This window comes from Pan paniscus, chromosome 16 (assembly GCF_029289425.2).
Source record: "Pan paniscus chromosome 16, NHGRI_mPanPan1-v2.0_pri, whole genome shotgun sequence".
Classification (NCBI taxonomy): domain Eukaryota; kingdom Metazoa; phylum Chordata; class Mammalia; order Primates; family Hominidae; genus Pan; species Pan paniscus.
The window spans coordinates 56305781-56333478 of record NC_073265.2 but is presented as its reverse complement, the minus strand read 5'-3'; the positions used below and the strand labels follow the sequence as shown (position 1 = coordinate 56333478).

Here is a 27698-nt window from a genome sequence, read left to right as displayed (position 1 = left end):
GGGGTAGAGCTTCAGTGGCAAATCCGGCTCCAGCCCTTAGCCTGAGACTTAAAGCAACTTACCTAAGTAATCTGAACCTTGTTTCTGTCGTTTACCAAATGAGAATAATGATAGCAATGTCATAGCTTTTTGTATGAGGACAACAATGGCCATCCTTTCTTGAGGGGCTATGGGGTAGAGCGCAGAGAACTAGGAACCAGAGACCAGAGTTAAGATTCCTGTTCTGCCACTGACCCCTCAATGCTTCAGCCTCCTCCTCTGTAAACATAAATACATAAGTACCCAGAGTACTGTAGGTAAGTAAATAAGATCAAGGAGATCACCCCCTCCGGCATACACTCAGCATGCAGTTGACACTCAGTCCATGCAACACGTACCAGGATCACCCCATGTGAGTGGGCTTAGGTGATGTGCTAACAGTCAACACTGCTGACTCGACCATCTTCTGAGTCAAATGCTTGGACATGGCCAAAAGTAACAGCTCACCTAAGCTTCTAGTACAAGGCACCAGAGCATATGTGCCCCGAGCTAATATTCCAATATAATTTTGTGCAATATTTATGATTGTCTCTAAGGTCTCTGTGGAAATCTGGGTGTGAACTTAGAAGCCTTAACTCCCATCTCTGTCAGAAAGGGTTTTTAGCAGTATTAGTGAGTTCTACACCATAAAGAAATAATATGCGGGGGGCGAGGCGCGGTGGCTTACACCTGCAATCCCAGCAATTTGTGAGGCTGACGCGGGCAGATGACCTGAGGTCGGGAGTTTGAGACCAGCCTGACCAACATAGAAAAACACTGTCTTTACTAAAAATACAAAATTAGCCAGGCATGGTGGTGCATGCCTGTAATCCCAGCTACTCGGGAGGCTGAGGCAGGAGAATCGCCTGAATCCGGGAAGCGGAGGTTGCCGTGAGCCAAGATCATGCCTTTGCACTCCAGCCTGGGCAACAAGAGCGAAACTCCGTCTCAAAAAAATAATAATAATAATAATAATATGTGACATTGCAAAACATTTCACAGCTTGCAAGAAGCTTTTAATCTAAAATAAATCTAATCTGATTTAAATAAATAACTTCAATAACATCCCTCCTTGAGGGAGGTCATTGTTTTTCCCATTTTACTGATGAGGAAAAGGAGGCTCAAATAAGTTAAACAACATGTCCACAGTCACCACCGCAGTAAGTTGGGGAGCAGGGATTTGAACCCAGGGCACTCCGCAGCAATAGGCTGCCCCTGGTCTTGCCTTCAGTTAAGAGGTTTCTAGCAATGTTTTCAAAAACAGCCCATGAACTAGAATCAGTCCTTGGACATGAAACTCAATCTTTTAAAAACCCAGCAACTTAAACCACCACCACCACCACCAAGCTGACCCTCTAAAGGCGAGGTAAATAATACCCAATCTCTCAATGATAAAAGTAATGAAGAATACTGATTTAAACATGCTGTTTTACTCTCTCATTAAGGAATATAATCTGTTTTCAATAAACATACATCCTGCTATGGGTCTGCAGTACTGAATTTAGGTAGTTTCACTGATTGCAGTGTGGTCTGGAATTGGAAAGCCTGGCCTTGATTGATGATCAACAACAAAGAAATTAAAAACACTGACCAGAGACGGTCCACATGAAGGCACTGTGTCAGGCACAGGGAAGACCCAGCAGAGGCCGAGATCTAATTTGGGGGCCTGTGCTTGGGTAGACCAGGCATCTGCATGGAGGCCAGCAACACCCCACTTAGTTTCCCAAGGTATCCATATCAAAAGGCTGACATGACTCACTGGCTAATTACCTGAACGCCTGGGCTCCCTGAGCCCTCCTGGCTGAACAACATGTCTTCTCTCCTGACAGTGAACAAAACACTATTTTCAACCTGGTCCAGACATAGCCTAAAGCTGTCCACATGGTACTGTAAGGGATTATGACTCTGACCTGGATAACTCGGGCAGAAAACCTGCTGTTAACAGCCACTGGGTAAGAGGAGGAAATGAAACAAGAAACGATAGAGTGGTGGCTTTCACCGTGCCACTCCCCTGCTTTAAAATCTCCTGGACACTTACAGAGCAAGGTCCAAACACAAAGTACGAAGTTTGGCAAACCAAAGCCCTTGACAACATCCTTCTCCAACTCCTCTCTGGCCACTCCCTCATCCACACTCTGGCCACCCTAAACTGTCTTGCCTTCCCTAGACGTCAGGCCCTTCCGCAGTCTGGTCTGTGCTCTGTGCTGCCTCCCACTCCACTCCTACACTCCTATCCATCCTTCAAGGCCCCATTTGAGCACTGCCTCCTCTGTGAAGCCTTCTGATACCTCCAGAAATAGACCTGCTCTTCCTCTAGGCTCCCAAATATTTTGTTTGACCTTCACTATAGTGTCTCTTCCACAGGCCCACCATAACTGTGGTTACTGGTGTCCCTTTTTGCCTCTGAGCAGTTCAGAGACACGACTTCATCTCTATATCTCTGGTACTTAATAAAGATTTCCAGCAAACGAAGGCACTTTCAGTGGTCCAGCTCTCTGCTCCACTTTTTGAATGAGCAGCTACAATATGTAGCACCTTCTCCCTCATCTGCATTAAATTCACTCTGGCCTGGGTTGAGGGTGAGGGAAATCAATTCCTGTGAACATCTCCAAAATGCTACCCATATAATGGTGCCACCTGGACTGGGATTCAGTTGTGGCCACGCAACTGAGCGGATGCTACAAAAATACATACATACGTACATACATACATACGTACATACATACATACATACAGAAATGCCTGCCCTAAGAGCAAAAATACAGAGGAAGGCCTACACACCATACGTAGTATTTAAAGACAGAAATCAAGGTAACAAATGGTTACACAAAATGCGTTCTATCATCCTGCCTTGACCAATACTTTAATAAGTCCAGGTTTGAATTTAGGATTCCCTGACCTCTTGGTTTCACAATGGAATGTGGAAGCTCAGAGAGACCCAGCCCAAGATCTCAGCCCATCCCTAGCACCACCCATAACTTTCAGAGGCCTTGTGCACACCCAAGTAGAGTCCCCAGGCCACAAGTCCAAGCTCTAGCCAATTCCTTCATGCCCCTGCACCCCTTGCCCAGCCATTGGTCCCACAGGTACACATGCTGTCCATGGCCAACACAGTCTGCCCTCAAGTAAAACAGACCTGGGGAAGAGGCCCACGCAGGACTTGGAAACAGGCTCAAGACACTGATGCAGGGAACTGGAAGGGCCAGGCCTCTGAGCATGATCTGGAAAAAGGAAGTGCTTGCTCTAGATGGGCCTGTCCCTTGGCCCTACAGTCTCCTTGCCCCAGTAAGAGGAGCACAGCCAGGTGGAGGGCCAAAGCATGACTCTTGAAGCGTGAGCTCCCTCTTGCACGTATCTGAGGGCAGTCAAGGGTATAGCCACCACGTCTGGGTCATTTCAGAGCCATGAGTTTCTGGACCTGACCATTCTCACTCAACAGCCCACCTAACCAGTAAGCTAGTACTTGAGGGGGAGCCGGAAGTGCATTCCAACTTGGGCCTCAAAAAAACACCAGCAACAATAAACATCATGCACTTCCATGCACTTACGGGCAGCTATCAGTGACAGGCGCGTGAGTCACTGCGTTTCTGCTTCAGGATCTTACCCATCCCCCGCCCCAGGAGACCTGATTCATCAAAGTTTGTTTTTAGTACTATTATTTTTAGCCAACCAAACAAATTTTTAAGAATAATGATAGAGAAGGTGATGGGGGAGGGCAGAACCGCCTAAGAATATGAATTGTTTCTCTTTCAATAGCCTGCCAAGCCTTACATCAACAAGTGGCATGTCTGTATGTTCTCTGTGTGTGTTGAAGTAGATCCTTTTCCTATATCAACTGAGACTCTCCAAAGGAGAATGCTCTGTGAGCAAGTGTGTCGGGATGGGAAGGGGATCACCTACTGGAGTCGACGGACATCATCTGCCAAATTTCCCCTTGGAAAGGAAAAATGAGTGTTTACTAAGCATCTACTATGTATTATGATCGATACTGGCAAAGTACTTGATACATCTTATCTCACTTGGGTTGATTTTTTTTTTTTTGAGACAGAGTCTCACTCTGTTGCTCAGGCTGGAGTACAATGGTGCGATCTTGGCTCACTGCAAGCTCCGGCTCCCAGGTTCAAGCAATTCTCCTGTCTCAGCCTCCTGAGTAGCTGAAATTACAGGCGCCCGCTACCACGCCCGGCTAATTTTTGTATTTTTAGTAGAGCCGAGGTTTCACCATATTGGTCAGGCTGGTCTCGAACTCTTGACCTCAGGTGATCCATCCACCTTGGCCTCTCAAAGTGCTGGGATTATAGGCTTGAGCCACCATGCCCGGCCACTTGGGTTGATTTCTATGAAGTAGGTAGTTTCATCCTCATTTTACAGATGCAGAAACTGGGGCTCAATAAGTTGAAGCAAAGTACCCAAGGTCACCACATAGCTAATAACTGTCAGACTCAAACCCAAACCCGTCAGACTTGAGAGGCTTTGCTCCTTCTGCCCAACTGTGCTCTTCCTGTCCTCCCCGTCTCCTGCTCCCCAGGTAATATGTGAAGAACCTGTTTGGGTAGAGACAAACAGCTACACACAAAATGTAAAGGGGTAGCACAACAAGCAGTAATTCACTCTGCCTTCCCATGGGCTGGGAGAAATTAGACCCACCTTGAGTCTGACTTCAATAAGGGTAAGAAAAAGTTTACAACCAGGAAGATTTGAAGCAAAAGGAAAAACCCAATTTCCATCACCAGTGCCTGCTTTCAGCCACTTGTAACCACTCAAAAAGTCCTTTCTGGATTCATTACTCCACATTTGGGCTTAGCCCAGAGGTGATTTTTTAAGGAAAAAATGCCTTTTGGCATTTTTGAGCAGTGACAGCGTAAAAACAGACCTTTAAAAAACACACACCCAAAAAGCATTACTATTTTCAAATGTCCAGTTGAAAAGAAAAAAAAAATGGTGACACCTCAGAGTTACAACTTGGCTTGGCAGTTTGTGATGCAACACTTAGCAGCAAAAGGGACCAGATTCATAACTCTGTAGGTTTCAAAGGCAAAGCCATACACAGTGTTTCTTAATACTGGAGTCCTACCCCATCTCTACTAAAAATACAAAAATTAGCCGGGCGTGGTGGCGGGCGCCTGTAGTCCCAGCTACATGGGAGGCTGAGGCAGGAGAACTGCTTGAACCTGGGAGGCGGAGGTTGCAGTGAGCTGAGATCACGCCACTGCACTCCAGCCTGGGCGACACAGCAAGACTCCATCTCAAAAAACAAAAAAAGAGAGAGACAGAGATAAAGAAACAAACAAACAATACAATACAATACTGGAGTCCTAAACTACCGGCAAAGCACTCAAGAGAAAAACTTGCCAGATGTAAGCTGGGAGAGCCATGTGATACTGAAAAAGAACTATTTAGGAGGAAACTCACTTTTCATTTCCTAGTTGGGGTTTAAACTTGCAACATCCACGCTGCCTAACAAAAGGCTCATGCTTACGCAATCAAGTGCAGCCTTTCTTTATATAGATGCTTGGAAATAAATAAAGGAAGCTTCCTGGGTAAACTTTGACATATGAGCAAACATTTTCCACAGGTATCCTCTATAATGCCTACCTCTTACATTTAACCACTTTTAGGCATCTGTGGTCATTAGTTTAAGTAAACTTCCTGTTCTTAGAATAGTCAAAAATAGCAACAAAAGAAGAAAAACTGTTCATTGCACCTCAAGAGGCACAGCCTCCACGTCTTCATCCTAGCATTATTTTCATATTCCTTTGTAGTTAAATTTCACTGATTTAGACTCACAGAGTAAGGAAGAGGCAAGGAAGAGGGAGGGAAATCACCAAAATTAAAGGCTGAATTACAATTTTATTATTTTTACTTATGTAAATTAATTGACACCAGGCTGATAGAGTCTTGGAACATGAATAATTAAGAAAGATCTGTCATTCACTGATCAACTAGATGCGTGCAACTGGGAGCTTTTAAAATGTTTGTATGTGGCCGGGCGCGGTGGCTCAAGCCTGGAATCCCAGCACTTTGGGAGGCCGAGGCGGGCAGATCACTTGAGGCCAGGAGTTGGAGACCAGCCTGGCCAACATGGCAAAACTGGTCTCTGATAAACATACAAAATTAGCCGGGTGTGGTGGCACATGCCTGTAATCCCAGCTACTCAGAAGGCTGAGGCAGGACAATCACTTGAACCTGGGAAGCGGAGGTTGCAGTGAGGCAAGACCACGCCATTGCACTTCAGCCTGGGCAACAAGAGCGAAACTCCATCTCAAAAAATAAAATAAAATGCTTGTATGAATACCAATTCCAAGTTAGAAAGGCCCTCCAATAGAGTTTATCTAGCCTATTTTCCAGTTGAGAACATTCGAGGCCCAAAGAAGGTGACTTGTCCCAGGTCACACAGCTAATCAGAAACAGAGCCACGTCTAGAACCTACCAAGGTCTGCTGACTCCTACCTCCAAAATAATCCTCAAACTCTTGTTTATTAATTTTTCTTTGACAGCATTTATGGGGCAAAAAGGCCTGCTAAACAAACTTTTGCCTAGTCCAGAATTAGCCAAACTTCTTAATTAATAGGCTTCTACTGTGTTTTCATTTTAAACTGAGTCTCTGCCAAAACATTCTACAGCAGTTGCCACTGTGGCAGGCTGCTGTTTATAGGAAGGGCCTTAGATAACCAACAGTGGATAGTATGCTATAGATTTGTTTATTTCTCAAACTGTTAAGTCGAAACAAAGGATAATGTTATACAGAGAGAAAGAGAAAGAGAGAGAGAGAGATCCTTGTCAAGTCAATAAACTGCAGAGCTTGGGGGATTTGGTTTGTTTGGCACCAAAAAAACAGTATTTACAAATTAGCTAAAGAGTGAACACATACAGCATTCTTACAACTCCAAAGAACCTGTGTTTCACAGCCAGTGGACTAGAAGCTACAGAAGGCACCAGGGACAGTATCTGCCTTATTCACTATTTTGTCCGCATTATCTGGCACAGAAATTAGCACCTGGTACGGCATTAAAGGAAGGCATAAAAATAAACTGGACAAGTTCTCTTGGAATTGTCTCGGTTCTAAAGCTTAGAATACAGTAAAATTAGAAACCAAACTTCTGTAGGGTGGGCTTAGGATGGCAACTTCCCACTGTTTCCAGGAACCATTGTGCTTGAAGATGGGAAGACTGAAGGCTCCATGGCTCAGGGACTTGTCAGAGGCCAACAGAAGGTCATACCCCTCCTTAGGGAGGAGCTAGTCCCATCCAACACTGCACCAGCCATTCACGTCTGCACATGGCTGGTGAACTTCCACCCCCTGCACATTCAGCAGGCTGCCATCATGAGCAGCCTTCTTGGGCAGTTCTCTTGCCAGCCAACCAACACTATGAGATGTGGATTTGGGGGAGGGAATGGAGTCTTTAAGTTTTGCTTTTGTTTTAATCAGTCAATATGGCAAAGGAGAAAAGGGCAAAAGTCAATTAGGACTATTGATGAGACTTGCTGATTAAGAAAACTGCATTCCAACCTTAGAGAACTTAATTGCAATTACAGGAAGCTGAAGGAGAGGTGAATAAAGGTGGGAGAATAAGGTTAACAGGAATGAAAGCTGATTCCAATTTGAAGTAAGCCCTGCTTGGTCCTATTTATTTCATTAAGGAGCTCACGCAGAATAATGGCTGTACTGTGCATCAAATGGCATTGAAATCTCCTAATAAATTAACAAGTAAAAATTAATGGTCGCTCAGTTCATTAAATCGTGTTAATTTTATTCCATTATAATAATACAGCAATCACATGTTTACATTATTAAACCAATATTTATTTTTTAACTCATTTAGTTGGATTCCTGATGTGATAAGCTTGAAACAAATTCTTTCAATTTCATCAACTTCTTGCATTTCTCATCAGAATTAAATGTGACTGTATTCATACTTTTTTCTGTTATTAAAATTGTCATTTAAAACTTCACCCTTACAAAGACTTTTTAAAAAATATACCACTAAAAGCACCTATGTTCATTCAGAAACTCAGGCGTCTAGGATTTATTCTCAGCAAGTGTTAACTAGAGAAACGAGAAGCTAGGTCACACCGAAGCTTTGAATTTCAAAACAACCATCTGCAAGTTGTCCACTTTTCATTTATTTATTTATTTATTTAGAGACAGAGTCTCGCTCTGTCACCCAGGCTGGAGTGTAGTGGCGCGATCTCGGCTCACTGTAAGCTCCGCCTCCTGGGTTCACACCATTCTCTTGCCTCAGCCTCCCGAGTAGCTGGGACTACAGGCGCCTGCCACCACGCCCGGCTAATTTTTTTGTATTTTTAGTAGAGACAGGGTTTCACCGTGTTAGCCAGGATGGTTGTGATCTCCTGACCTCGTGATCCGCCTGCCTCAGCCTCCCAAAGTGCTTGGGATTACAGGTGTGAGCCACCGTGCCCAGCCAAGTTGTCCACTTTTTATTAACACTCCCTGTCATATTCTGAGCTGATACATCTAAAGTCCCTGTTCCCACCAAGGAAACCTGAATTTCAGTTTGCAGTACTAACTTACTTTTTACTTCAAAGAGAAAATGCTTTACAGTGGAGTAAAATATAGCACCCAAGTCACTAGCTGTTCAGTGCCAGTTACAAGGTAACGTATTTATAGCAGCACTCAGTTTAGTAAAAGAGGATAAAGACGTCCTCATTCTTATAGGGAACTATCCCCATGTACCAAAAAGTTCCCAACATCATACTGCAGTCCAAAAAGCTTCCTTTGGATAACCCTTGTCCCCTTCTTAGTTTTCCACCTCTCATGGGTTCTCCTCCTCTCTACACCTCCTCCCACAGAATTAACTGTGTTTCCACATTGCTGGGCACTTAGCACATTCCTCAGCCGCAGCTCATGCCCCATACCTTTGGGCAAGTCTGTCTCCCGCTCTAGACAGGGAGCTCTTTGAGTACAGGGACCCTGCTGTGGTCATTGTAGTATGTTCTCAACGAAGGACTGAATAATTCAATAATGAATGAATGATGCAGAATGAAGTCTAAACGTAACATACCTGTCAAATTCTCTGGTTCACAAAACACTTCCACAGGACTTATCTCATCCTGACTTGACAGGTGCAGATATAAAAGCTGTGAAACTTAAATGGATTCCCAAATCCTTGCAGGTGGTAAAATGGTAGGTACAGGACCTGAATTTTGTGTTTTTTCCAGCAAAAACAGATGCCTGTCATTATTTTATTTCCTAACACAGTGAATTCTACAATATTTAAAAGGCACATCAACGCCCGCCCCCATCAAAAATCATCCATACTAGATCTCATATTTCTACTGGTAGCTGGGAATGAGAAAGAGATAGCAGTTAGATACTCAAATAATGCCCTATTAATGTTTCCCTTACTGATGTGTAAGCTTCTCAGAGGCTGGAACTTTTCAAACGTGTCTCTACATCCTCCTCTGGTACCTACAAAATTGACTCAGACACGGGAGGGGTCCAATAAATATCAATAAATCAACAAAATCCAGCCCTGTAACAACAGAGGGGCTGTCTGCAAACATTCCACTCCCAGGTGCAAGCAGCATGTTCCAAGGTTCTAAATGTTCCCAGGGAACGTCAAGTGGCGCCTAGGTTCAGCTGCAGCTGAGTCAGATCCCTCATCAGCTACCTATTGTCCTGCAGGAACCTCCTCTTCTCAGGCCCTACGTGGAACTCCCCTAATCAAACTTAACAAGAGCAAAGAGATAATGGACCACCTCCCTAGCAGCTGGAAGGGGGCTTGCTTCCAATGGGCCACACGGGCATGGTGCTCTGAACTGCAGCCAAGAGAAGAGGGAGGCCTCTACAGCCTTAGTAATAGGTCTATCCCCAGAAATCTGGAAAAGGCATGCTAAAGACTAGGATCTTTTTCCTTTCTCAAAGTGGGAGTACCCTGGCAAAAGTCAAGGAGATAATAAGAGGAGGCTACAGTAAAAGATCAGATTCGGTGAGGCGCGGTGGCTCACGCCTGTAATCCCAGCACTTTGGCAGGCCAAGGCGGGCAGATCACAAGGTCAGGAGTTCAACACCAGCCTGACCAACATGGTGAAACCCCGTCTCTACTAAAAATACAAAAATTAGCTGGGCGTGGTGGCGGGCGCCTGTAATCCCAGCTACTCGGGAGGCTGAGGCACGAGAATCGCTTGAACCGGGAGACAGAGGTTGCAGTGAGCTAAGATCATGCCACTGCGCACCAGCCTGGGCAACAAGGCAAGACTCTGTCTCCAAAAAAAAAAAAAGATCAGATTCACAGGGAGGGAGTAGATGCTGTGTGTCAGACCTAATGTTTGCTTCAATTCTCCAATTTTCCACTGGACTGGGTGCTCTGACACAAGAAAGCCCAAATTCCCTTCCAAACAAGCAATGCTTTAAGCTTGGTCTAGCTCCCAACAACGAGGCCAAGGCATGGATTCCCTGGTGGAAGTACAAGCTACCAGTGTCTACCAGAAAACTAAGTTTTAAGTGTGCCGAGCTCCTTATTCCTCATATAACGCTCACACACCAACTCTCATTCAGTGGCAAATGCTTTGATTCCATTCTTATAAACTGGCAAGGAAGATACCTGCAGCTTTACTCAGGTACTCAAGCAGGTGAGGAATGAGAGGCTGTTATAAAACTTGTATAAATTCTGCCAATCCTGCCAGACCTCAGAGTATCCTGACAGCCCCTTTGTTGGTGTATCTAAATGAAGCTCTTACCACTTCCTTGGCACCAATCTCTTTCACCTTCTTTATGTCGATAAGTGTGTATCACGCCAGCTCCCCTGATAATTGAAACAAGTCAGAGCTGGTGTCACAGAGAAGCAAGCCTGTGGTCTGGAAGTCCCTAGTATACAGCTCTAATTGCCAAATGTTGCTGTTGCTGCTCATGATTATATATTAGCCAAAACACACTTGGCTTAATCTCCTTAGACTGAGGGCTCCTTAAACCCCAGAGTCCAGATCTTGCAGAGTGTTTTTAAGCACCCAGTGACCAACCCCCCACACACAGGGGGAATGACTAAGTTAAACATTTTCCTTTCTCTACTTTCCAAACTAAAAGGCAGTTGTGGTGAAAGCAGACAATTTGACAAGCAACACTGCAATCTATGGGGCTTAGCAGACACATTGATATCACCAGCACAGGGCCAAACCAGCCACCTCCCCAAGACGTGGCCTTTAGTTTTCTGCCCACGACCAAAACAGCAGCAGCTGTTGCCAAGGGACACAAGGTGACCCAGAGGCGTGGGCACAAAATCCAAGGATGAAAATCCATTTTGTCTGGATCCACCCAAGCAACTGGGTTTCCCTAACTGAAAAAAAAGATGAAAAAAAAAATCTACTTTTGTATTCAGTCCTATCCAGGCAGGCAGAAGATGCCTCAGTCCTAACAAAGTCACGAGAAGGCCACAGGGCAGGTTGGCTTGAACTCTCAGAATCATCCAAAGCGTTCACACGTCTTAGGCTTCCAAAGTCTCAGCAGGACTTTGGAAGAGGAAAAGGCAGGCCAAAGGTATGGCCCCACAGAGGACAAACTCCTACCAAGGCAAGGGAAAGCAAGGCCTCTCTGCCAAGCTATCACCAGCCCAAAGATTAAAGAAGCAACCGCACATACAAAGATCCACAGGGCCCTCCCCAAGCTAACACAGCTTTAGCATTCAGCAAAGAATGTATTCAGGATCTTCAAAGTATAAAGCAGCATGGGGCAGCAGAAAGAGCACATTCAGTCAGAACCCCATGTCTATGACTCAAGCCTTTTCACCTCTCTCTTTTAAGGTTTCCTCTGCTTTAAAAATGTGATAATCTTAAGCCTAACAACCTTATCTACTTTCCATGGCTGGTTGCTTGCTTGCTTTCTGTCTTTTTTTGAGGACCTCAGAAAACCATGTGAAAGTGCTTTGTAAACTGTGAAACACTTTTCACAGCTGCCTGTTTTATAATTGATACCACTTTTTTTTTCTGTTTCAATACATAAAGCACTTGTCTTCAATGCACCCAGGCAGATAAGGAGAAGGTAGGTTTGGCAGACCCCTCCCCAGACAGAGAAGTAGCATACTCACCCACTCTACCCCAGCCACCCCCACGGAAGGAATACAGAAGAATTAACAACCAGAGCTGGAACCAAATCCCAGGTCTCTCTGACCATCACATCACACCACCTCCTCTGAAGTCAATTCTGGCTCCCGATCACACGCCCAGAGACTTCCCCAGACAGCACACCGCCTTCCCTCCCCCTTTATTGACTGGATCCACCCAGTTAAAAAAAATTTAAGTCCGCACTCCCACCATATGTGGCATTTATTTCCAGGGGAGGCCTGCCCTCGGTTCCCGTGGACAGATGTTGCTTTGTGCCTGCCTGACTCGCCTGGCAGCCCCTGTACAACTGCCCCAAGCAGGTGGCCAAGGATGGAGTCCACCCTGGCCCAGGGGCAGGGATGACAATCCCTTTGCGGCTGACAGTCCCTGGTGCTTTCTACTCATTCCTCGGCAGCCTGGGAGCCCCAAAACAGCCAGCCCCCAACACACACGCTCTCTCCCTTGGTTCAGAATCAAAGGAGGCTGAGAGGTAGAGATAGGAAGCCAAGGTAACCGCACCCCCAATTCCCAGCCAGGCACATCTAAGCTAAGGAAGGTCCTGGGGGAGTGAAGTCACTGACCCCTTCTATCAGCCATCTGTGGGCTCCCGCCCGACCTAGCTAGCGCGCAACGGGAAGGATAAAGGAGATCCAGACAGATGGCAGCGCGCTTTGGGAAGGAAGGCTCTACAGGAATGCGAGGGCCGATGCGAGGCCCACTTTGGGGTGTGTTTTGTTATCTGCCCGGCTGCAGCCTGCCCCTCTCCCTCGTTCTGCACGGTTTCAAAATCTCTTGGACCAAAAGGAGGGCAAAAGAGTCGGGATGGGGGGGTGGGAGGTGGGAGAAGACCCTATTTTCCGCCACTTGTCTCTCCCATTTGGAAGTCAGAGCACTGCACTGCAACCAAAGTGCGTGCATGCTCAGGGGGCGGGAGACTGGCACAACCGAGTCTAAAAATACTCGATAAAAATGCTAATCCCGAAGGCAAAGAAAGAACGAAGAAGGAATCTGTCAATCACTAGGCTCCCGCTCCTCACCCACAGCCCCAGCTGTACGGACCGCATTCCTGTAGAGGAAAGTGGGGAGACCGGACTGAAGAAAAGAAACGCAAAGACACCACCACCTCCACGAGCGCGGGCCGCGGGGGCGGGAGGCGGCGGCGGAGGAGGGGCTCCGGCCCGCGGAGCCGAACAAAGCGGGCCTCAACTTCCAGCCCCAGCTCCCCGGAGTGGGGGCGGCCGAGTCCCGCAGCAACCCGCTCTCCCCTCCCGGAGGTGGAAAGGGAATGTGAGGTCTGGAAGCCAGAGTGCCGCGTGGAAGCCTCGGACTCTGATCTTTGCAAATCAGAGATGGTTTTGTTTGGGGTCCCCCCACCCCCTTCCTGCCCGCGCTCTCCCACTCTCACACACACGCACCCACACAGTCTCACTCCCTCCCTCTCTCTCCCTCTTCCCATCTCCAGCCCCACTGGGTCGGCCCCGCAGTGCCAGGGGGCTGGGCCGACGTGCCCCCGGGTCCCCCGGGCGGGCCCCCACCTGGGGATGGTGATGCACTTGGTGTTGACGTTCTGCGTGGTGATGGCCTTCTCCAGCTCGTCCAGCTGCCCCGTCTTTTTGAGTTTCTTGACCAGGCTCTTGACCGCCTTCTCGCACCATTTCTCCTCCTGCCCGTTCTGCTCGCCCTTCTTCCAGCCCAGCAGGCGCTTCACGATCGGGGGAGTGAAAGGCAGGATGGACGACATGGCTGGGGAGGGCGCGCGGGCGGCGAGGAGCGCCCCCGGCGGGGCTGGGCTCGACGGGACGCCGGGGGCGCAGAGGGGAGCTCGGCCGGGGCCTGCCGCGGTCGCCCAAACTTCGCCTCAACTCTCGGCGAAGTTGCCGGGGCGCCGGGCCGGGCCGCGGCGCTGCAGCCTGCGGGGCTCGGCGCGCGGCCCTGCGCCCGGAGCGGCTCCCACGGCGAAGAGAAGAGCGGCCGGGCGGGCGGACGGCAGCAGTGCCGGGTCGGGAAGGCCCCGAACGCGGGGCGGTGGCGGCAGCCGCGAGACTCCAAGTGGCAGCAGAAGTTTGGGTTTCCGCACGGGGTAGCTGTTTGGGTGCCGCCTCCGGGAAGGAAAGTCCAACCCCCGGCCAAACTTCGCTCGCCTCGCTAGCTTTGATGCGCAGATCCCTCCGCCTCTGCGGCCTCACAGCCCCGCCACCCTCCTCCTCCCGGCTCGCCGCTCGCTCGCTCGCTCGCTGGCAGGGCCGGCCCGGGGCGTGCGCCGCGCTCCCGCTCCCGCCCGCTCCCAGTCTGTGTTTCATGCAAATCCGCGTGCAGCCTCCTTTCCAAGTGCCGTCACCGCCCCCTCGCCGCCGGGGCTCCCCGCCTCCTCCCCCGCGCCCCGCCACCTCCTCCCGCGGGCGCCCTGCCCGCCCCCTGCTCCGGGGAGGGCGCCCGGCCGGCCACCACCCCGCGCCCAGCATGCCCACGTGGGCGACCCGGGCGGCGGCAGTCCTGGCTGGAGCGCGCGGGACCCTGCGCGACCCCGACCTGAAGTCGGGCGGGCGCGGGGAGGAAGTCCTGGGAAACACGACGAGAGGGGCCTCGGGCGGGAGGGCTGAGCGCGGCCCGTGGCGTCCGCTCTCGGAGTACACACTCAGGCGGCTCGGTTGGAGTTGCGGGCCGGAGAGGGCTGGACTCGCAGCAAGTAAGCGCGGTCCGGACGCGAGTGCACCCTGAAGAGGACCCGAGCCCGAGAGGGGGCGCGCGGAAGGCCCGGGCCCAGGAAGTTGGGGCCCGCACTTGGCCTCGCGCTCGCTGATCCCCGTCAAGGTCCTTGGCCGGCGCTGGCGCCCCTGGGCTGTTTTTATTCTCTAGTCGGTGAGATCACACCGGCCGAGAGCCTCGGGAACGTGTGCGGAGGAGGAGGGGGTGAGAAGTGGGTCCTCAGAAGTGGAGAGCTGGGGACACCAGTGACAACCTGGACAATGGCTGGAGCCAGGGGTCTCTTGAGCCTTGTGAACCGAGTGCCCGGCAGAAAATGAGCCTCAAGGACATCTGTTGAGTTCTTGAAGGAATGAATGGAGGCGCTTTTTAATTTATCTTTGAAAGAAATTTACATAACAGGGTGTTTGTTGCTGGATCTCCTGATAGAGAAGGATCGGAAATTTGATAATTCCCAATAAATGGAAGAGAGTTTTGTTTCCAAAGCAATGAACTCACAAAAAAGTGGGGCAAGACAGGAGTTTTCGGAGAGTTTATGTATTCAAAAAAAGCAAAACAACAACAAACCAATTGGCACATTGGGGAGCTCCGCGGCTTTTCTCTCCACCAAAAGAATTCAGGGGCGTCTGCCCGCAGGGCCCTCGGCGGTTTTCAGGAGCTACTCCAGGCCCCTCGGCCTTTCTCTTGCTGCCTCCCGCAGCCGACTAGCCGGTGTCTAAGCCCTTTGTTTGTTTTTAACAGCAGGAATCTCCCACCCCCACCCCTGCTTTGTTAAAAAAAAAAAAAAAAAAAGTTATCTGCAACCCTCAAGTGGGTGGGGAGTTACAAAGCCCTGTGAGGTGTGGCGGAATCCACAAAGTCAGCCCAGAAGCGGCAGGGGCCCTTGCCTTGCTTCAGAGAACCGCCTCCCACAAGCCAATCCGCAGCTGCTGCTGCAGAAGTGCGCTGTGCTCCTCACCCTCCTCTCCCTAAATACCCGCCTGAAAAGGAGAATACGTGAAACCCAACTGAGTCTTGACAACCTGGCTTCCGTTCCTTGCTGGTCCTCCTGTTAACGCGCTGCCGCTGTGGTCTTAGGTTTCACTGTCCTCTTCCCGTCCGTCAAGAGAGACAAGGATGACACAATCCACATTTATTGATTGCTTTCTTCATTCCAGGTAGCCCGCCTGCTGCCCTTTGATTCAATCTTAACAGTGGTTGGTGAGGTAGATGTTCCTCTGCCTCACGTTTACGGAGGCACAGAGAGATTACATTACTTACTCAGGGTTCCAAGTGGCAGAGCTGGAATTTGAACCCAGTACTTTGTTGAAGCCTCAGTCTCCGATCTTGACACTGCACCCAGCTGCCTGGGTCACGGAAGGCAAAGATGACATCATTGATCGAGCTCTTTGCAAAACAGTTCTCTACACGGGCACACTGTTTTAACACTGCAAGGATTATTTGCTCACCTGTAAAATGGGGCTAGAGGTAGCTTCCCTCGCGATCTCCTCGGGTGGCTGTGGGAAGCTCATGTGAAAAGGTTTGCATTGCTAATGCCATGAAAAGTGGTGGAGGGAGGTCAAATAAGTATAACACACATTGACGGAGCAGCTCTAAGTTGCAGCCCTCCTATTCAGTTCCTGAACTTCCAAAATAAAAGACTAAAGTTTTCAAGGCGTTCACAGCCTAGAGAAGCATCAAAGGGTGGGGATGAGGATGATGTGACTGAGTGGGCAAAGATGGGCAGGGGCCTTGCAGTCATCATCGTCCAGTAAAGTGTTAATCTTAACCTGAACAAGTCCAACCATTGAGAGGTAGCCAAAGAAAGTAAGAGGGGCTCCGGATCCATCAGTGACTGGCCTGGCTTCCAATCCTGGCTCTTTCTCTTCTTCCCCTTGGGCAGCGTCCGTTCTCTCCGCTGTAAGAATGGAGCAAGCGGTTCTCACTGTGCAGAGTGTTGGATCCAGAAAGAGCATTGTAACTGTCCTCCTGTAGTTCAAGTCCTTTATGTTACAGAGAGAGCAATGTCTGCTGAAGGAGGGTGATTTGCACTGTAGAGGAAGAGCGTCAGAGAGATTTGAGGATTACATGTAGTAAGTAGAAGGACCTGACAGGTACTTCACCCTCTAAAATCATGGTATGGGAAGGGGCCCTCATTCAGCCCTCTCATTTTCCTGAGGGGAGGAAATAACTAGGCAGCCAGCTAGTTAGTGTGGCAGAACCACGCTTCCCTGCTGGCATCCGTGTGACAAGAACAGCTGTGCATGCAGAAAAATAGTGCTGGACCCACCTACAAGTCTAATAAGTGCCATTTCTGGTCTAGCTCTTTCTCCTCAGGCCTGTTTCTCCAAGAGAAGTCCCTCCACTGGGGGACTAAGTCCAGTTTCAGAAAGCTCTGAGGAGGGCTGAGGAACTGATTCTTCCAGTGCTGAGAAGACCCTGCATGTTCTCTTGATCTTGACTTTGGGCAGTGAATGGGTGGGCTGTTCTGGATGGGTACAACTCTGTTCTGGCACCGGGTCTTTTGGGGCCCAGCCATACCTGCTTTTGCAGAGGTTGTCCTTGGGAGGGAAACATTAGCCCAGTTAATTTTTCATCATGGTAAGTGCAAAGTTCAGGAGAGGTGGGATGGAAGTGGAGACAGCAACTGTTTCCCTGGGAATAGTCCATCCTATGAACAGTTCACCTCGTGAATAGACACATCAGAGGGTTTTCGTGTATTTGGAGTGGCTCCCAGGTGGGCCGGCCACTCCAAATAGACGAAAGAAACAAACACCTGACTTCAATTCTGATTATTTTCCCATTAGCTCAAGGGTATTTAATCAACAAGTAGTGAATCTAGAAAAAGCACTAAAATCATCTTCATCTTACACAGACAGAAAGTGATGTCTGTAAGGGAAGGTGATTTGCACTGTGAAGATAAGTAGCCAAATCAGGACTAGAACTTTTACCAGAGTGCCCTCACCTAAGAGAGAGCCTCTGTCTACGGTCAGATCTCTACCTATAGCTCTTTGTAACACCTTACACGTGTGAGCTCTTCTGTGGCACCAGAATGACCTGGGTTAAACTTCTACCTCTTCCACTTCCGGCTGTGTGACTCTGGGCACGTTCCTTAACTCTGTGTGTGTCAGTTTTCTCATCCATAAAATGTGATAATTACAACACCTTCTTAGGATTGCTGTATGGAATCAGATTAAATCATATAGAAAGCTTGGTACAAGCACATAGTAGGTTCTCAATATACATGGATGTGATTCATGCATACCATAAAGTGCTATGCAAAAGTGAGAAGCAATGAATTCCATGTACATAAAACAAATGTATAGATTTTAAACACAGTTCCAACAGAAAATAGTAAGACACAGAGGGAAAGGAATAGCATAATGCTACTATGTAAAACAAATTACATATACACAAAATAATTATATACATTTTGAAAGAAGTTATACAAATAAAAAGATATACATTGAACCACTTCACATCCATTAGGATGGCTATTATCTTTTTTTCTTTTTTTTTGAGATGGAGTTTCACTCTTGTTGCCCAGGCTGGAGTGCAATGGTGCCATCTTGGCTCACTGCAACCTCCGCCTCCCGGGTTCAAGCAATTCTCCTGCCTCAGCCTCCTGAGTAGCTGAGATTACAGGCATGTGCCACCCACGCCTGGCTAATTTTGTATTTTTAGTAGAGACAGGATTTCTCCATGTTGGTCAGGCTGGTCTCAAACTCCTGATCTCAGCTGATTCCTCCCACCTTGGCATCCCAAAGTGCTGGGATTACAGGCATGAGCCACCGCGCCTGGCCAGCTATTCGCTTTTAAAAAACAGAAAATAACATGTTGGAAAGGATGTGAAGAAATTAGAATCCTTGCACATTGCTGGTGAAGATGTGAAGTAGTGCTGCCTCTGAGGAAAATGCTGTGGTGTATGTATGGCAGTTCCTCAAAAAACTGAGCAGAATTACCATATGATCCGGTCATTCTGTTTCTGGGGATATACCCAAAAGAATTGAAAGCAGGGACTACGGGTATATCCACACCCATGTTCGTAGCAGCCTTATTCACAACAGTCAAAAGGTAGAAGTAACTCAAGTGTCCATCAATGGATGGGTGGAAAAACAAGATGTATTGTAGTCATACAATGGAATTTTTAAATTTTATTTATTTATTTATTTAGAGACAGAGTTTCGCTCTTATTGCCCTGGCTGGAGTGCAGTGGCGCGATCTTGGCTCACTGCAACCTCCACCTCCCAGGTTCAAGTGATTCTCCTGCCTCATCCTCCCGCGCAGTTGGGATTACAGGTATGTGCCACCACACCCAGCTAATTTTGTATTTTTAGTAGAGATGGGGTTTCACCATGTTGGCCAGGGTGGTCTTGAACTCCTGACCTCAGGTGATCTGCCCGCCTTGGCCTCCCAAAGTGCTGGGATTACGGGCATGAGCCGCTGTGCCTGGCCCATACAATGGAATATTATTTAGCTTTAAAAGGAAGGAAATGCTGACACATGATACATTGTGGATGAACCTTGAGAATATTATGCTAAGTGAAATAAACCAGCCGCAAAGGAACAAAAATTGTGTGATTCCACTTACAGAGGTACCTAGCATAGTTAAATTCTTAGAGACAGAAAGGAGATAGTGGTTGCCAAGGGCCAAAGGGAGAGGGAATGGAGAATTATTGTTTACTGGGTATGGAGTTTCAGGTGAAGAAGATGAAAAAACTCTGGAGATGGATGGTGGAGCTGGTTGTACAACAGTGTGAATGCAGTCAGTGCCATGGAACTGTACACTTAAAATGGTTAAAATAGTCAATTTTGTTATGTACATTTTACCATAATAAAAGAGTAGGAATAGGCCGGGTGCGGTAGCTCATGCCTGTAATCCCAGCACTTTGGGAGGCCAAGGCGGGTGGATCACCTGAGGTCAGAAGTTCGAAACCATCCTGGCCAACATGGTGAAACCTTGTCTCTACTAAAAATACAAAAATTAGCCAGGCATGATGGCAGGAGCCTGTAATACCAGCTACTTGGGAGTCTGAGGCAGGAGGATCACTTGAACCCAGGAGGCAGAGGTTGCAGTGAACAGAGATCATGCCGCTGCACTCCAGCCTGGTGACAGAGCGAGACTCCATCTCTAAATAAATAAATAAAGTGGGAATAAAATGGTACATATTGAACAGAGTCGAATAGATGTTTGAGTGTGGGTGTATGGGAGAATAGGGGATAAGGCTAAAGAGGGAAAATAAATAAGTGCATTCAGGTGTGTATGACTGATGTGTGTAACTGAGGAGTGTGGCTAACTTTACCCTACTGCTCTAACGTAGTGTTCAACATACATTAGTCAATAGACCAATTGCTCTCTAGTTTGTTCGAAAGATAGAACCTTTGGCTTCCAGCACTGTTCAGTTCGGTGGTCATGATATCTTACATGTGGAGAACTTAGTCAAAATTATTAAAAATTCCTGTCTCACAGCAACCCCTAAAACATGCAGGCTTAGGCGTTGCCCTATCTGACAGCTTAGGGAACAGAGGGCAGGCGATTAACACCATTTGTGGGGCTGCCCTATGCCAGGACTGGGCTTGGGACTTCAAGGATGTGGTCATGTTTAAAGTTCTCAGTGTCTACAAGATGATTGTTGCATTGCTGCTTTATGGAGGAGGGACCAGAGAGGCAGGCAGTTCAGCTGTTGTTGGCCCAAGCTTGACTGGCCGTGGACTACCAGCCCCTTACTGCTAGCCCAGTGTGGGTCCCTATGTCCCCAAAGCCCACAGCAGAATTTCTGGTGTGGATTACAGAGTGTCCTTGGGAGAATGACTATGACAGAAGGAGCTGGATACAGGTACTGTCCAAGGAAAGTATTGAGAGAGAGCAGGTCTGACTCAGAAAGATTTGGGGCAGGGGGTTGGACTTGGGGCTGTGTGCAGACCGAGGCATGGGGCCAAGGCTGAGCTGGGAGCATGGGACAGGGCTGTGGGCGGGCACTCGGAGCCCAGGGCAGGGTTCACAGAGCTATTTTCAGTTCTCTTGCAGGATCTCCTTCCCAGCCTTCAGAAATTGCCGGTCTGGGAGTTGGGGGCAAGGAGAAGATCCTGGTAAGTGTGAGGTTGTGTGTGTATGAGTTTATTTTTTACCATTTATGTGTGTCCTGGTGTGTTGCACTCTCTATGCTTACAGGGGTGTTGTGGAGATTCACATGTGTGTGCATGTAAGATGTCTCTGCCTGTGCCTCTGAGGTCTTGTTCACATCTCATTCTTTCAAAGTCCAGCCCCAGTTGTTTAAGTGAAACGGGTACATGTTGTGTGAGTTTCCTCTCTGAATTCATATGTTTTTGTCCTTGCGTACATCTTGTATGTACGTATATATGTTTATAGAGGTCACTGTGTTTTCCCTTTCCTATTTTCCAAGATAATAAAGTCACAAATCAGTCTTGGCTCAGGCCCATGGTCTATGGTTCTGTTAGCAATGTGGACATAAGAAAGAGTAGTTGGAAAATTGTTGGTTCATTATAGTAGCATTTACTTTTAAAAATACCTGCATATGAACAGCCACCAAAGAGGATGCATTGAAATGAAAATAGAGTTCTACAAATGCAGTGAGAGTGTATGACCTTAAATTATTTTTATTTTTTACATTAAAAATAATAGAGGCATGTTATTTTTACATTAAAAACAACAGAGGTGTAGAGGTCCGGCACAGTGGCTTACTCCTGTAATTCCAGCACTTTGGGAGGCCAAGGCAGGTGGATCACCTGACGTCAGGAGTTTGAGACCAGCCTGACCAACATGGTGAAACCCCTGCCTCTACTAAAAATACAAAATTAGCCGGGCGTGGTGGTGCATGTCTGTAATACCAGCTACTCAGGAGGCTGAGGCAGGAGAATTGCTTGAACCCGGGAGGCAGAGGTTGCAGTGAGCTGAGATAGCACCACTGTACTCCAGCCTGGGCAACAAGAACGAAACTCCATCTCAAAAAAATAAATAAATAAAATCAACAGAGGCATATACCCAAAGGAACTAAAAGCAGGGACTTAAGCAGATATTTGTATGCCCCTGTTCATAGCAGCATTATTCATAGTAGCCACAAGGCGGGAGCAACCCAAGCATCTGTCAACAGATGGAGAAGCAAAATATGATATAGACATACAATAGAGGATTGTTCAGCCTTCAAAAGGGTTGAAATTCTTTTTTTTTTTTTTTTTTTTTTGTGACGGAGTCTTGCTCTGTCGCCCAGGCTGGAGTGCAGTGGCGCAATCCGCCTCCCGGGTTCACGCCATTCTCCTGCCTCAGCCCACGGAGTAGCTGGGACTACAGGCACCCGCCACTGCGCCCGGCTAATTTTTTATATTTTTAGTAGAGACGGGGTTTCACCGTGGTCTCGATCTCCTGACCTCGTGATCCACCCGCCTCGGCCTCCCAAAATGCTGGGATTACAGGCGTGAGCCACCGCGCCCAGCAAAAGGGTTGAAATTCTTACACATACTACAGTGTGAATGAACTTTGAGACCATGTTAAGTGAAATAAAGCAGTCATAAAAGAGCAAATGTTCTATGAATCCACTTATATGAGATATGTAGAGTAGTCAAATACAGGCTAGGCGTGCTGGCTCGTGCCTGTAATCCCTTTGGATTATAGCACTTTGGGAAGCCAAGGCGGGAGGATCACCTGAGGTTGGGAGTTTGAGATCAACCTGACCAACATGGAGAAACCCCGTCTCTATTAACAATACAAAAATTAGCCGGGTGTGGTAGTGCATGGCTGTAATCCCAGCTACTACTCGGAAGGATAGCTTGAACCCTGGAGGTGGAGGCTGCAGTCAGTGGAGATCACACCACTGCACTCCAGCCTGGGAGACAGAGCGAGACTCCATCTCAAAATAAATGAATAAATAAACAAATTCATAGAGACAAAAAGTAGAATGGTGGTTTCCAGAGGGTTGGGTAAGAGGCGATGAGAGTTAGTATTTAATGCGTACAGAACTTCTGCAAGACGAAAAGAGTTCCAGAGGTGGATGGTGTGATGAGAGCAGAACAAGGATGAATATACATAATGTCACTGTGCTGTATACTTCATAATGGTTAACATGGTAAATTTTATTATGTATATTGGGCCACACTTTAAAAAAAATAAATTTTAAAAGGAAATAGGGTATACTGTATAAAAGTTATAACTCAGCGAAAAAACAGATTTTAAAAAGAGAAGGAGGTCAGGCGCGATGGCTCACACCTGTAATCCCAGCACTTTGGGAGGCTGAGGCAGGCAGATCACAAAGTCAGGAGATCGAGACCACCCTGGCCAACATGGTGAAACCCTGTCTCTACTAAAAATACAAAAATTCACTGGGTGTGGTGGTGGGTGCCTGTAGTCCCAGCTACTTGGGAGGCTGAGGCAGGAGAATCCCTTGAACCCGGGAGGCAGAGGTTGCATTGAGATGAGATCACACCACTGCACTCCAGCCTGGTGACAGAGCAAGACTCCATCTGAAAAAACAAAAAAAAGAGAGAGAGAGAAGAAAAAAAATGTGTAGGGCAAAAGCAGTGTCAGGTGTCTCCAGTGTGTGAAACATGGCTTGTAGAGTGGCACAGAAGGAGACAATGGTGATTTGCACTTTCGGGCCAGGCGTGAACATGTTACTGGCCTTCAGAGAGGGCCTGTTAGTGCTTCAGTGTAGTCAGGCCCTGGGTGTGTGACAGGAGGAAGAGTGGAATCCTGACCTCGTAAAATAACATCGCATCTGGAATAGTCTGCACCTTACTTACAGCCCAGCATCTGCAGCCCATGAGAACTTCCTGCCACTGATTGACATGGTTGAAGTGCATGGCATGTAAATTATATCTCACTAACGACATTTTAAAAAATAATGAAGGTTAGCACCTATTGAAGTCTTACAAGTGCTAGGCCCTATTTTCCACACTTCTATGGATTAGATTCACTTGTTTGGTTTTCACGACTGCTTGTGGTTCTTGTTATTATCATCCCCTTTTCAGCAGAGGGCACTGAGATGGTAAGGTCAGACCAGGGAGTGGCTGTGCCCAGTCAATCCAGGCAGCCTGCTACACCTAAGTCCTTGCTCTTAACCACAATGAAGACAAAAAACAGCCACTAACTAGAAATAATCATATTGCACTCACCTGCATTTTCTTTTAACATATTGTGAATATCTTTCTATGTCAATACATACGTATTTCCTACGTTGTTTTGAAAGTCTGTAGAGCTTTTTGTCACATGGATCTCCCATAATTTTTTTTTTTTTTTTTTTTTTGAGACAGAATCTCATTCCTGTTGCCCAGGCTGGAGTGCAGTAGTGCAATCTCAGCTCACTGCAGCCTTGAATTCCCTGGGCTCAGGTGATCCTCCCATTTCAGCCTCCCAAGCAGCTGGGACTACAGGCATGCACCACCACACCCAGCTAATCTTTTATATTTTTAACTTATGACAGAGTTTTGCCCTGTTGCCCAGTCTGGTCTCCAACTCCTGGGCTCAAGCAATCTGCCTACCTTGGCCTCCCAAAGTGCTAAGATTAGAGGCATGAGCCACTGCATCCAGCCTACCGTAACTTATTAAATCAGTTTCCCACACTTGGACAGTGAGGTTTTTTCCAATTTTATTTGGTATTATTAAAAGTGCTGTTTTAAACATTCTTGTGTATACACGTTTGTGTACATCCCTGATTATTTTTTTAAGAATAATTCCCTAAAAGGAGAATTCTACTTTTTATGCCATTACCAAATGGCCCTCTGAAAAGTGATTGCCCCAGCTTAGTCTTGCCACATCAGCTTTAAAAAGTGACATTGCACCTGGGGCAGATTATTTTCTCACTGCCTCACTTCATCATCAATAGCTGCATTCAAGGGGACCGGAAAGCTTCAGCTTTAGCTGTGACTTTTTTGTCGTTTTTCTGAAATCAACAAATGAAAACCAGGCTCCACTGAAGGACCTCCTAGCACGAAGCAGAGAGTTACCTGCCCTAAGGTGAGGGATCATAGGATGTCATTGTTGTCAGGAAGTAGAAGGCTCTATTTTTCAGACCTCTTCACCTGCCCTCCTGTAGGTATTGGTGTTCCTCAGAGCCAAGTACTTGCCTCTTTTCTTTTCTGTCCTCTCCCTGAGTGATCTCACTCATCCTTGAGTCTCACCTAACCTTATAAACTGACTCCCATATCCAAGTATCTGGCCCAGACTCCTCTCCAGAGCCACAGGCTCAGACATCAGACCAAATCACCTGGACCTCCCGTTTGGTGGCCCACAGTCAACTCAAAGTTGGTTCGGAACTGAGTTTGTCATCTTTCTCCATGAACCTCCTCCTCCACCTTCCCTCCTCTAGGGACTCCACCATAATTTGCAGTCACAGAAGCCAGCAGCCTGGGGACTCCACCTTTCTCACACCTCAAGCGCCATGGAATCCACCGCCCCAACACCCAGCCTTCATCTTAATTCAGGCCCCCATCACTGCTTGCTACCAATTGTTACAATAATTTTCTAATTGTCTCCATTCTCTACTTGCTGCCAGAGTGAGCATTCTAAAGCACAAGTCGAATTTGCATCTCTCTTGCTTTAAAATAAAGTATGCTTTTAGCGATTTGCCATTATTTACAGCAGTGCTGTCTAATAGAAATATAATAGGGGTGATGTATGTAATTTAAAAATTTTTGAGACCACATTTAAAAAAGAAAAAACAAGGTGAAGTTAATTTTAATTACATGTGTATATATATATATATATATTTTTTTTTTTTTTTTTTTTTTTGAGACGAAGTCTTGCTCTGTTGCCCAGGCTACAGTGCAGTGGCGTGATCTCGGCTCAAGGCAACCTCCACCTCCCGGGTTCAAGCAATTCTCCTGCCTCAGCCTCCTGAGTAACTGGGATTACAGGCGCCTGCCACTGCGCCTGGCTAATTTTTGTATTTTTAGTAGAGACGGGGTTTCACCATCTTGGTCAGGCTGGTCTCAAACTCCTGACCTCATGATCCACCCACCTCAGCCTCCCAAAGTGCTGGGATTACAGGCGTGAGACACTGTGCCCGGCAATAATATATTTATTTAACTCAGTGTATCTAGTACGTTATCATTTCCGCATGTAATCAATATAAAATTATCTCTGTTTTATATTATTTTTCATATGAAGTCTTTGCAATCCATTGTGTATTTCACGTGTACATCTCAAACTGGCCTGACCACGTTTAAGGTGCTCTGTAGCCACATGTGGCTAATGGCTACCTTGGTGGACAGCACAGATTCAGAGACTAGAGCCCTAGTCCTTCACATGGAATAGAAGGCACTGGGTGATGCGACCTGCCCTACCTCTGGCCTCATCCCTCTTGTTATGCCCCACATCACATCTTCTCTCCAGGCAAATCACAAATACTCCCGAGTCTTTCATCCATTGTACCTTTGCTTAGGCCCCTCCTGTCTTGCCTTCTGGGGTCTGTCCATCCCTTCAATCCTCACATCCCACCTCTTCAGCCAGATGAACACTTCCTCCTCTGCTCAAGACTAGTTTGAGCATCACCCCCTTCCTGAAGCCTTTTCCTCTCTGACTCCCAGGGAGGGACGGAGCCCCACTCTGCCCTGTTCAGACTTCTATTCCAACTAATACCTATACCCGTCAGTGCATTTATTTGTTTACTGAACTGATCCATCACACTAGGTTTTAAGCCCCTTAAGGTCAAGGACCTTGTCTTGCCTTTTTTTTCCCCTCAGCGCCTGTACCTAAGTACATCAAAGATGATGAACCAATGTTTGGCAGATGAATTGATTAATCATCAAGAAACTGAGGGCCAGGCATGGTGGCTCACATCTGTAATCCCAGGACTTTGGGAGGCCCAGGAGGGCAGATCGCTTGAGGTCAGGAGTTCAAGACCAGCCTGGCCAACATGGTGAAACTCTGTCTTTAGTAAAAATACAAAAATTAGCCGAGTGTGGTGGTGGGCACCTGTAATCCCAGCTACTGAGGATGAGGCAGCAGAATCACTTGAACCCGGGAGGTGGGCTGAGATCATGCCACTGCACTCCAGCCTGAGCAACAGAGCCAGACTCCAAAAAAGAAAGAAAGAAAGACGGCTGGGCGTGGTGGCTCATGCCTGTAATCCCAGCACTTTGGGAGGCCGAAGCGGGCGGATCACGAGGTCAGGAGATCAAGACCATCCTGGCTAACATGGTGAAACCCCATCTCCACTAAAAATACAAAAAATTAGCCAGACTTGGTGGCGGGCACCTGTAGTCCCAGCTACTGGGGAGGCTAAGGCAGGAGAATGGCGTGAACCCGGGAGGCGGAGCTTGCAGTGAGCCGAGATTGTGCCACTGCACTCCAGCCTGGGAGACAGAGAGACTCCGTCTCAAAAAAAAAAAAAAGAAAAAGAGAAAGAAAGAAAAAGAAAAAGAAAGAAAGAAAGAAAGAGAAAAAGAAACTGAGGCCTAGAAAGATGAAGTGACTTGCCCAAAGATCTCATAACTGACACACAGCCTCTGGACTTACATTGCAGACTCTCAGTCCCGTGTTCATCCTGCCACTAGGTTAGATGATGTCCTAGGTCTAATCTGTAGTGTACACATGGAAAGATATAAGTGAAGATTGGTTTGAGGTGCCAACTGCTAAAATTTAGGTGACTTGGATCACAATCCTGCTGTTTCTTGTATGGTTTCTTTTCAGTTTTAGTTGCACTATATTTCACTGCCTTCAAATAATTACTAGGAAATGACAGGGACCAGAAGAAACATAGGCACATAGTACAGGATGATACACAGCCCTTTATCAGAGCTGACTTCACTTACAGATGAAGAGGATGGCTGCAACCTGGGGAAAGAGTCTCTTTGCCTGAAAACTATCTGAAGTTCTTTTTTAGTGCAATCTTAGCGCACTGCAACCACCACCTCCCAGGTTCAAGCAATTCGCCTGCCTTAGCCTCCCGAGTAGCTGGGACTACAGGCACGCACCACCATGCCCAGCT

The 27698-nt window shown here is 47.4% G+C and overlaps 1 protein-coding gene across 4 annotated transcripts in view; it reads right to left on the bottom strand.

The window, feature by feature from the left end:
• The window catches only part of SMAD3 (SMAD family member 3), a 129360-nt gene extending 114977 nt beyond the window's left edge, over positions 1-14383 (bottom strand). The window contains exon 1 of one of the 4 annotated variants that reach the window (XM_003828004.5): positions 13611-14383. In XM_003828004.5, the coding sequence (XP_003828052.1) occupies positions 13611-13816 (206 nt within the window). In that variant the 5' untranslated portion in view covers positions 13817-14383. Of the gene's footprint in view, positions 1-12059; positions 12079-13610 lie in introns of those variants that run through there. The other 3 variants (XM_055098613.3, XM_055098614.2, XM_034938998.3) reach the window with 3 other exon arrangements.
• Positions 14384-27698: the final 13315 nt, after the last annotated feature.